This window comes from Misgurnus anguillicaudatus, chromosome 18 (assembly GCF_027580225.2).
Source record: "Misgurnus anguillicaudatus chromosome 18, ASM2758022v2, whole genome shotgun sequence".
Classification (NCBI taxonomy): domain Eukaryota; kingdom Metazoa; phylum Chordata; class Actinopteri; order Cypriniformes; family Cobitidae; genus Misgurnus; species Misgurnus anguillicaudatus.
Genome location: NC_073354.2, coordinates 27,913,576 through 27,925,904, shown reverse-complemented (window position 1 = coordinate 27,925,904; position 12,329 = coordinate 27,913,576). Strand labels below are relative to the sequence as shown.

Here is a 12,329-nt window from a genome sequence, read left to right as displayed (position 1 = left end):
AATGCAATAATTATACATATAAATATAATATATATTTCTGAAAATTTCTAGTTATGCATTTGCAGTATAAGTGGTCTGACTTCTGATAAGAAATGTCCAGAAACATTATGCAAAATATAGTATTTTTTATTAAAGGGGCCATGGCACAAGCCTTTTTTTAGATTTCAAATAAATCTTTGGTGTCCCCAGAGCACATATGTGAAGTTTTAGCTCAAAATACCATATAAATAATTTATTATAGCATGTTAAAATTGCCACTTTGTAGGTGTGAGCAAAAATGTACTGTTTTGGGTGTGCCCTTTAAAATGCAAATGAGCTGCTGAAATTCAAACATTGATGTGTTGGTTTGTTGCAATTAAAACTCAATTGTTATTTTCTCTGCACTAAATGGCAGTGCTGTGATTGGATAATGCAGATTAAGGGGTGGTATTATTATAACAAGAGCTCCTTATGACATCATAAGGAGAGCCAAATTTCAACAACCTATTTTTTCATGTGCTTGTAGAGAATGGTTTACTAAGGCTGCGTCCGAAAACTCTAAATTGCTGCCTTCTGAGGCAGCTTTCCAAGGCAGCAAGGCATCAAGGCATGTCCGAATTCAATGTTTGGTTTACTTCCTGTCTCCTGAGATACCTATGCGTGGACGTACATTAAGAATGTGATTGGTTGAGTCCGGTCGAGTTCGAAAAAATAAAATGGCGGCCAAGGACGCGACTGGACCACCAATTTAGTGTAAATAAAGGTATATTTTCACTTTTTACACCTTTTAATTGCATTTCTAGCGAGAAATTAGTATTGTAGTTTTCAAATATGTGATTAGTTATCACAAAGGCGCTCTCTGTTTAAATTTCAAACACGCTGCCTTAGAAGTGCATCCGAAAGTCTTTCTCTGAGCTACCTTCATGCCTCCGAAGTCATTTCCTCATGAGGCAGCGAGGCAACGAGTCACTGCCTTGAGTTTTCGGACGCAGCATAAAACTAAGTTACTGGGTTGATCTTTTTCACATTTTCTAGGTTGATAGAAGCACTGGGGACCCAATCATAGCACTTAAACATGGAAAAAGTCAGATTTTCATGCCATGGCCCCTTTAAACATTTTAAGAATATGCTGCTAAAGACATATGATATTATAAAGTTTAGACGGATAGTAATTAAAAGGTGCACATAAGTAAATTGCTAAAATGTAATGTTTAAATGAATAAAAAAACACATTACATTACCTTTCTCAGCAGGCAGCAGATCCTCTCAATGTTTCGAAGTCTTTCACGCTGTTGAGAGAAAAAGATGTTTTATCTCACATAGCATTTATAACTTCTGTATCAAGGGCAAAACTCTTACTGTTTAAAAGCCACAGAAAAGTAGAATCTTCAGAATTTAACTTGATTTATGAGTATATGTGTACAGTGTTAAAGCGGTTATGGCTTTGACGTACATGTATTCTTGTTTTCTTCAGCTCTTGACAGCACACTAAAAATGTTTTATAAAGGATGATTCACAGTGATAAAATAAAAATTTTTGGTTCCCAAAAAAATCTTTCAAAGGCTTCTAAAAAAAAATGTCTTTCTCACCTTTTCCTGTCAAAAAAAAAAAAAAAAAAATCTGTCCAAAAATGGTCACTGGGAATGTACCAGGGTTCCCACACCTTAGTTAACTTCAAATTCAAGGACCTTTCAAGGACTTTTTCAGGTCCAATACCCTCAAATTTAAGGACTATATGTAGGGACACATTTCAAGTGAGAGCAAGGTTACATCATGTTACCTTAAAGATACATTGTTACAGTTCCCATTTGAGGGAACTTGCGCTGTGTCACTGCAGTGACAATTTGGGGACGCCTTCAGGGGTAAGTGCGTCTGAATGTATATATCAAAATCAACCAATGGTGAGGCTTAACAACAAAGGGTGATGCGGGAGCCAGGAAGTATGGCAAGGGAGACGCAGTGTCTTGTTCCATTCTCAAAGAACAACAGTTACATATACGTAACCCGAGACGTTTTCATTTGTCAAACACAACTATATGCAAAAAAGCATTTTGGTATGAATCAACATTTGCATACAGAATACACAAGCATTAAAGTGAACAGTTTAGCACATGTGCTTAAAAACTCTAGAATTTATAATATTATCCTTCAATGACCTGTATCTATGTATGTATATTTTTAAAAACTTCCCAGGGCCTTGAATTTTTCCCTAGATTCACAAACTTTCAAGGATTTCAAGAACCCTGATGTACATTTTCAAAAAGTACACCTTTGCACCTAAAGGGTGGGTTGCACCAACAAGGATTAGGCCTAAATCTGGTTTAAATCAAAGCTTATTTAATAATTCTGTTGCACCAAACTTTAAACCTGTTTAAAAATAAACAGGTTTAAATTTAAACTGTCATTTTGATCCAGGTTTAAATCTTACAGTAAATCTAGATTATCTTTAATCCTGTTGCTCCATTACTTTAAACTCCGTTTTAAATTTCAGTGAGGGATTAACTTTAAACTTGCATATGAGGAGGTTTAAATATGTTTTTTACAATTAAATGTCTGGCTAAATGATTAGAAACACATACCGCGAGCATGGTGGCGCTATTCAAAGATGCGTTTATTATAACATCTCAACAAAGTGAGTTTGGCGGCTCAAAAAGATTATTAGCAGCACCGGTGACAGCTACCGATGCTCGTATGTGCTTCTCCTCTGTCACGCGTGCTCCAGTCAGACGAAGGACAGTGAATGAACGGACACACGGTGGCGCTTCATGACAAATGCGTCGACACATCTTGTTCATTATAGCACAATATCTGAGCTTTGCGATATTTCCTGTCACAATATTTCCTGGTCTGTTAATTGTTTTAAAAGATTGTCAAATGTTTTTATTTGAATCAGGCCTTTAGATTAGCCTACCGGTGTATGTAGGTGATTTATAATACAAGAATTACATTACCTTTGCTTGCATAAACTGTTTATTTCCTTTTTGAATGACAACGTCAACATTGTTGCTGTTTAATTACACCGGAAAATTCAACATGGCGGACAAAATAAATCGCAGATGAAGGATTTAATACAGTTTAGAGGTTTAATCTAGGGTTTGTTCATCTGTGTTTAAAAATTAAAATTAAAATTAAGCTGGGATCAACAAACCCTAGATTGGCTCTGAACTCTGCTTAATTTGATCCTTGTTGGTGCAACCCACCCAAAGAGTTCATATTAGTACCTCAGAGGTACATATTGGTACCAAAGAGTGCATTTTAGTACCTCAAAAGGTCATATTGGTACCAAATGTATAGATAACTGTACCTGAATGCTATATTAGGACCTTTCCAAAGGTTATTTGGCACCATTCTTGGACCATTTTTTCTGATAGTGTAGAAGCTTTTCCACCTCTAGTAACCATTTATGCAACAAAAATGATCTGTGGATGTTTTAAGGAACCATATAGCCCAACATAGACCATTTTAGGAACGTTTATTTCAAAGATGATCTCTTCCAGAACCACAGAGGATTATACAATGGCATTTAGAAAAGCTACAGGCAAGCAGCAGTCAGATTTCTGAATTGCATGTAAAATTGCATTTGATGGCTACATCACAACATTCTGTACACCTTTGTTGAGAGGTGTTTTCTACATTAATCACATTTGTTTGCCCGAGATTCAAATCTGCTCATATTCTACCAATTTAGCATTTTTTTCCCCTTTAAGGACCAGTGAGTTTTTTTTTCTGAAAATGCTACCTTTTTCCTTTACAGTTTATGCACAATGAATTTGTATCATTGTGATGCACAACTGTAACCAGTACACAATGGGATGCAGGTTTGATTGTACGTTAAAGCACAAATAAATCTTCCATGAGTGATCAAAACATAAAAGGCTGCACTTTGTTTGTAAGAGCCCAGTTCTTATGCCCTATGGCAGGAGGTGTGCCAAGATGCCATTTTCTGCATTAATAAAGTCTAAATACATATTTGATTGTCAGTTTTAAAAATTTCCACTGAAGACAAAAGTTCATTCAAATGCATTATTTAAACCAGTAGCCTGAACTTGTAAATAATGTACTGTACTGTATCCATTAATTCACGATGGCCAATGCAACATACCTCAGCACTAAAATTCTTTTAGCATTAAGGGAATATTCACCTTTTTTAAAAACATAAAAAAATCCCGGTAAAATTGCAGTTTTAATGCAGCTTTAAATGGCTTTAAACAATCCCAACCAAGGCATATATGTCTTATCTAGCAAACAGATTGTCAATTTCGCAAAAAAAGTACTTAACTTCTAGTCTTGCACTAGCCGTGTGACGCACCAACGCGACCTTATGTATTACGTAATCACGTCGGAAGGTCACGGATTACATATGTGAAACGCACCCTTGCAGACAATTTTAACCAAAAACTGACACAAAGACATTAATTAGTATCATTCCATATAAAACAACTATGGAACGGTCCTCTTTCTCCACACTTGTAAACAATGTAGTGTCGCATACGTCGTCCGTGACGTTTTGACGTAGTTATGTAATACGTAAGTCAAAATTGGTACATCACACGGCTAGTGCAAGACCAGAAGTTATGGTACTTTTGTGTACTTTTTTTCTCAAACATGACAATCATTTTGCTAGATAAGACCCTTATGCCACGGTTGGGATCATTTAGAGCCAGTTGAAGCTGCGTTAAAACTGCAATTTTAAACTGCACTGAAACCATTGAGGTTCACTAAAGTCCAAAAATATCATGGATCACCACTATGTGAAGGGAGGTTTGGCAGCCGGTTTGTTGTTAACACTGTATACATTATAGTACACATTTTACATAGCAACGTTAGCTCAGTATAGTTTTTTATATGCTTTAGCTATGAAATATGGTAATCTACTTGTTGCTTATTTGGCTTATTATCAAAAATAAACTACTCTAAAAGGACTTTGTTATTATTGATTCTTAGCGGAATATACCAGAAGTTACGCGTGTTCCACGAAAGCCGTTTGTTTATGTTGTTACTGCTGAAACCGTCTATAGACAAAAACTTCTATGTTGTGTTAACGCTTTTTTCCGAAGTTACTTACAGTATTTTCATCTACTGTAAACTGTTTTTGTATCAGTATGATACAAACATACTTATACATTTACATAATTTGTGAGGGTAAATGCTACATTTGTGCTGTTTCCATGAAAAATACTTAAAAATGCAGTTACTGCTTCGAGGTTTAATTTGAGTTGACACGTGCAACTATTTTCCAAAATGTTATCTTTCACTTTGACTGTCAACCTTTGACTCGACTACTCCAACACACAGCTGTGTTTCAGAGATTAGACCAAACATCCATGAACACAACTCACACTATTTTTGGACCGCAATTTTAGTTCATCCAAATTTTCTCAAGACCAACATTTTTTTTGCACCACCCTCTTTCCACAGCAGCATGCAAATATATTTCACTGGCAGCCACAGAGACTAGAGATAACCACAGACATATCAGCACTTTTAATTAGCAGGCAATTAGCCTCGGCTCCCTTTGAAATATTCGTCAGCACAAATTCTGCTTGACAAGTGCTGGCATACAGTGTAAACAATATAATGGTAAATATAGGACAGCGAGAATGTGTTGATATGGACCATGGGATCTAACAGAGAGAAACCTGCACAAAACAACAGTTAGACACAATAGACACATATGCAAACACAGCAGAACTGAGTCTATCATCCCCGTATCACAAATAATACTCAGCATACCTAAAAACAATGACATAAAACAGCACCAGGTGTCATGCGGACAGCAGGAAACCCTATGCTAAATGCAAATTATAAAATGAAAATAACCATTATATCAATAATGAATAGAAGAGCAAAATAAACCAACGTGATCTCATGAGAATACGTGTGTATTTTTACGTTTCAGTGTGGTTGTACAATACGTACATTTACTTATACGTTTAAAACACACTGAAACGTACAATATCGACGCTTTGACAGGACTAATACGTAAATTATTTACGTATTTACAGCTTCACAAACGTACAAATTTGTACGTAAGTTATTCCTATTCATAAATTTTAAAATCGCGGGCATTGGCGTTTCTTACTCATAACAATGACATGTTTTCAGTCATATTTTCTGACTTATTTAAGACAGTTTACCCATATGAAATGATTATGATATTCAGAGAATTTCACAATATTTAACATTTTAAAACGTTAAAATGAATAGCATTTCTGTATTTATATTTAGTTTGTTTGCCATGACACACAAAAACGCGATTTCTCCTGCTGTCTTACTACTAAGCAATAATTACAACAAAATACAACATAAATTCACAAAAGATTTTACTTTTATTTATTTGCTGTAATCGACATCTTTAAATTTCATACGATTGCGAGGAACAGATCCAAATTCAGCCCTTTATCCAGCGATCTTTATCCGCGTTCTCATCAGCAACCGTAACGTCAGATCACGCGTTCGTTAATGTGAATTCAAATATCCCGCCTTAAGAAACTTTACGACACATTGCTTTACGGCAGTGATATCAAAAGCTCATTGGCTCTTTGAGTGCCACGTGACATATTTGCGTCATTTCCATTTCCGTTGGTGTATGTTTGAAATTAAAAAAGCGCGCCGTGACAGAGGGAAGCCGGATCAATGCTGATCAAACTCTTGGATTAATAACTTTAATACTTCTCTTTACTTTACTTCATATACTCCAGAGAGGACCTTGGCTGCAGCACATCGTCATTTTAACTACTTTTGGTACTGATTTTAATATTCGCAATAAATAAGTTGTTGTGATTACACCTAATTGTCTGTCTCTTGATTTTTTTAAACAGTAACGTTAAATTATTTTAATAAACTGTTTTGCGTATGACTGTAGCACCTTAAAATATCTTTTGAATGCTATATTGTTACTAATATGTTCCTAAACATATCTGTCCGTTACGTTGCATAACATAAAAAGAATACATTACGTATTTAAACATTTTCTATAAAAAGATTTTGGGTTTAGGGTAAGGTTTGGGTTTAGGGTTAAGGTGGTAACATATCGCTAAAATGGTTAAAAGGAAATTATACAGCAATCTTTATGGAATGAAAGATACATTGTACGTTTTAGCATCTATTTAAACGTACAAAAAATACGTTTTTGTTTTTTAAAGTTACGTGTAAATACTACGTATTAAAGGAATAGTCTACTCATTTTCAATATTAAAATATGTTATTACCTTAACTAAGAACTGTTGATACATCCCTCTATCATCTGTGTGCGTGCACGTAAGCGCTGGAGCGCGCTGCGACGCTTCGATAGCATTTAGCTTAGCCCCATTCATTCAATGGTACCAATCAGAGATAAAGTTAGAAGTGACCAAACACATCAACGTTTTTCCTATTTAAGACGAGTAGTTATACGAGCAAGTTTGGTGGTACAAAATAAAACGTAGCGCTTTTCTAAGCGGATTTAAAAGAGGAACTATATTTTATGGCGTAATAGCATTTTTGGGAGTACTTCGACTCGGCGCAGTAACACCCTCCCTCTCCCATTATGAGAGTGAGAAGGGGAGCGGACTTTTCAGGCGAGTCGAAGTACTCCCGGGGGTGCTGTTGCGCCATGAAGTGTGGTTCCTCTTTTGAGTCCGCTTGGAGAGGCGCTGCGTTTTGTTTCGTGCCGCCAAACTTGCTCGTATGGCTACTCGTCTTAAATAGGAAAAACGTTGATGTGTTTGGTCACTTCTAGCTTTATCTCTAAATGGAAAAATTGAATGAATGGCGCTAAGCTAAATGCTATCGAAGCGTTGCAGCGCGCTCCGGCGCTTGCGTGCACGCGCACGGATGATGGAGGGATGTGTCAACAATTCTTAGTTAAGGTAATAACATATTTTAATATTGAAAATGAGTAGACTATTCCTTTAACAGTGAGACCAGGCTGAATAAACATACTTACACTCTATAATATGGACAAACCAAAGTGTTTACATTCATGTAGAAAATGTCCATATTTGATCCAATCTTTTTATGTATAGTGTAGCAATTTTTATAAGGAAGGAGAAAAGCTTTTCATATCCAAGCACAAAAATAAATATTTTAAAACCTGCAGTGCCAAAATATAATAATACTAGTAATAGTTTTGTCTGCTGAAGCACATTCATTTTCCTCTGCTATGTGATTCAGTCAGGTTAATGTTTAAATGCCAGAGCAAAATGATTTTCTTTGCTACTTGGCACTTGTGAGGTAACTGAGAAGAACTGGAAAGTAACTGATACTAACTAAACCCACTGGGACCATCCATGTCCAATTCAAAGTGAACCCTGAAGAAGCCACAAGAAGCCACCAATACTGAGGCAGTAATAGTATAGTGCCTAATATTGGTTCCATATTGATTTTAAACGCGTTATCTGAGCAGGAAACTCTGAAAACCTTAGCTCTATAAAGGTAATAGTTTTTGACATACTGTACAGTACTGAATAAATATACTATGTACATGAAGAATGCTTTGGCTAAAAGTGTTTACCACAGTAAATGTAATATTATTTAATTATATAATGTTAAATGAGTTACTGAGTCAATAGGTGTGCTGGCATGGTTTTGTAGTGTGCATGCTGGCAAACATCTGGATGAGATCATAAAACATGCAACATTGCCCATAATGAGAATGCTAACTGTTTTTCATTGAAATCAGCCACATGCGTGTAATTGTCTGTTTAGCGCATTAAAAGCTTATGCGAATCAAGCAGGGCAACAACAAGATTTTATGAAATGAACTCAAACAGTAATCTTGACATTAAAGAAGCCTCGCTTCTGCACAGAAAACTTAGGTATTATTCAAGTAGCTTTATTATTCAAGAAGAATAACATCACACATATTTTTATTGCTGCAGAATGTGCCTTCAAAGATTTATTCAAGCAACAGCAACCAGGCAAGGGCAAGCAAATGTGACAGCGCAGTAAATACTAAGAATTAAACAAACTATTTTGTTGACTGCAGGTAGGCTGTAAACTTTGTAGTTGTAATCATTATTTAAACATCAATTTAGTAGTCTGGATTAAATCAAGAACTCAAATGCAAAACCCTTTAAGTGCATCTGATATGTTTTTTTATCAGACCCTTAATGGATTTTGCCAACAAACCGGTATTTCTGAAGGTCCTGAGGACAGGATTAAGCAGATTTAAAACAAACGTATTTGATGAACGTACAGTATAATACATGCCGATAGCATTTGGTTAATATCATTATCGAATTTTTGGCAGAGGTGGCGTTTGGCTGCTTTTGCATCTGAGCTCCACAAATTTTACTTATGCTTCGGATTCATAACTAAAAGATTTAGGGCCCTATTTTAACGATCTGAAACGCAAGTCCGAAGCGCAAAGCGCAAGTGACTTTGTGGGCGGATCTTGGGCGCTGTTGCTATTTTCCCGGCGGGAGAAATAAGTCTTGCGCCGGGCGCAAATCAATAAGGGGTTGGTCTGAAGTAGGTTCATTATTCATAGGTGTGGTTTGGGCGTAACGTCAAATAAACCAATCAGAACGCTATCCAACATTCCCTTTAAACGCAAGGGCGCAAGTTCCATGGCGGGTTGCTATTATTATGACGGATTTGACAGGCGCACGCCAGGAGCGGTTCACAGCCGAGGAGACCGACGTTCTTGTAAGAGCAGTCAAAGACAGAGAAGTTGTTTTGTATGGGGATGGGAGAAACCCGCCCAAATCAGCGTCGGTTAAACAGGCGTGAGAGGACATAGCCGCAATTGTCTCATCAGCTGCGCCAAGCACTACAATGATGTCAGGAAACGGGGGGATCCCAAGCTTGCCAGCATTAATCGGGCACGCCGGGCACACAGGAGGACATCGCTGCGTCCACCCTCACCGCTGAAAGGGTTTGGGGGCTTTGAAATCGGACACAAGAAACGCAAGCAAGGTTCAACCCCAAAGTACAAATCAAGTTCACCAACCACATACATAAAGGTTATGAAAACATTTTAATTATTATTTAGATAAAATAAACGTAATACAGCCACACAACAAACTTATGAAAATATTTTAATCATTATTTGCATGATAATTGTTTAACGCTGCCACATAAAATAAATAAAAACTATCACCACAATGCTCACCACAATGATTTCCCTTATCTTAATATTTTTTTATTGTAACAATTTATGATTTAATGATTTCCCTTATCTTATATTTTTTATTGTAACAATTTATGATTTGCAAAAATAACTGTTGCATCTGTGTAGATTAGATAAGCAATGCGCGTTGTGAACGCTATACATTATGGTCAAGCATGCGCCCTTAAAATAGCATAATGAACCACGCACAACGCGCCACTGACTTTAGACTAGTTTTTTTTGGTTAGTAGCGCAATTGTTTTTTGAAACTGCAAAATAGCATAAGAGATGGTTTGCGCCGGAGCACGCCTCCTTTTTTGCGCTGAACCGCCCAGGGAGCGCAAGTTCATTCCCTAGTTTGTCGACGTGCGTCTGTGGAGGGAAAAACCCGCTGTGCGCCAGTGCAAAATACGAAATGATACATGCGTCACTGACAAAGTCAATTGCGCTCGGTGCAAGATAGGGCCCTTAGAGTTTGTTGCTGTAAATTTTCAGTATTATTAACTCAAAGCAAACATGTACAAAAGTACAGCTAAGGAGAATAAGCATGCTATACTTTACAGTGAAATGTTCCTTAAAGCATCGTGTTAACAGCAAAAATAGCTTGGGATCGATTTCCATGAAACACATATACTGATAAAAAGGATCCTTTTAATATAATGTAAGTTGATTCGGATAGACTCCACCCAATTGCGTAAATACAATGTATCCCAAAACGCATAGATGTAGCGCGACGAGTATAGCAAAGTCTACACGCAATAGTTACAGTACTTTAATGGTTTAGTTCATTTGAAAAGATCGAATTTAGTGACCTTATTATTTTCACTTCTCAATCAACCTTCCCTGCTGAAAAAACAGCATCAAACTAGCATGGACCAGCATGGGAATTATGCTGGTGTATGCTGGTTTGATGCTGGTTTAGCTGGTGGTCACCAGCATACCAGCACCAAAACACAACATATGCTGGTCTTGCTGGTATGACCAGCATGGGATGCTGGTGCTAATGCTTGTTTGATGCTGGTTTAGCTGGTGCTAATGCTGGTTTGGTGCTGGTTTAGCTGGTGCTAATGCTGGTGCTGATGCTAGTTTAGCTGGTGTTCACTAGCAAACCAGCACCAAAACACAACATATGCTGGTCTTGCTGGTACGCTGTTTTTTTCAGCAGGGTTTCTTGATCCAAGTATGATCCACATATGTAACAGGTGACTTTTCGACGTGATTTCGTAATACGCAGTGGCTGCTGTGACTTCTTTTTTTGAGGGCGCACAATGTAAAGTTCGTTACAACATGTATGTAGCCCGTCATGCATTTGGTTTGTTATTTCAAAATGTGTGTATGCCGCGTTGAGTGATCCTATGTGCATCACGTGTTTTGTCAAAATAAGTGCCTGCTGCAGATGCGTCTAAAGGGTTTATGACAAAAGAGACGCTCGCGTTTGCATAATCCATGCGTAATCAGAGTTTACTGTTAAGGGAGTGTCTTTTGTGTATTTTGTGAACGTGAGCGTCTCTTTTATCATAAACGGTTTTGACGCGTGTGCAGCAGACACTTATTTTGACAAAACACGTGATGCACATGGTTCACATGACCCAACAAACACATATTTTGAAAACACGAACAACACACATGAAACTACGAACACATATTTTGAATTTGCGCCCCTCGGAAGAGCAATCAAGAGCCGCCACTGGTAATACGGAAGGTTGAGCTGGCGCGTCATACGGATAGTGCAACAAGATGAGAAGTTTCCTTTTTTTGAGAAAATAATGATTGTTTCGCTATAGATAAGACCCTTATGCCTTGGTTGGGATGGTTTAGAGCCCTTTAAATCTGCATTGAAATGGCAATTTTAAACTGCATTAAAACTGTAAACCATTGAGGTCCACTAAAGTCCACTATATGGAGAAATGGGTTTTTTTTTTGTCTAAAAGTGGGGTAATCTTTACGTTCAACCAATTTGATTTTAATAATTAGATGATTACAATTTAATACACATCTAAACTTTAAACATCTGCAAATACATTTCCCTATGCTTGAAGGCCATGAATGATCTCTAACCTTTGCTCTGCCCAGGGCAGAGATAGAGAAACTGATCAAACTGATTACAAAGACTTCAGCAGTGCTCTCTCGAGTCATCATCACGAGTAGCTCCACCACTGAGGATCACAGGATGAGGTCCCGATTTCCTCTGTGCCGTTGACTGACAGGAGCCACCAATTAACCAGGCAGGGTGTTAGATTGACTCGACTGGCTGGTG

General features: G+C 37.3%; 1 protein-coding gene across 3 annotated transcripts in view; it reads right to left on the bottom strand.

Annotated features, from left to right (window-relative positions):
• Positions 1-12,329, bottom strand: part of cnih3 (cornichon family AMPA receptor auxiliary protein 3) — a 49,494-nt gene that overhangs the window by 26,187 nt on the left and 10,978 nt on the right. For all 3 annotated transcript variants that reach the window (XM_073856245.1, XM_073856244.1, XM_073856246.1), the window contains exon 3: positions 1,221-1,268. In XM_073856245.1, coding sequence (XP_073712346.1) covers positions 1,221-1,268 — 48 coding nt within the window. The remainder of the gene's footprint in view (positions 1-1,220; positions 1,269-12,329) is intronic.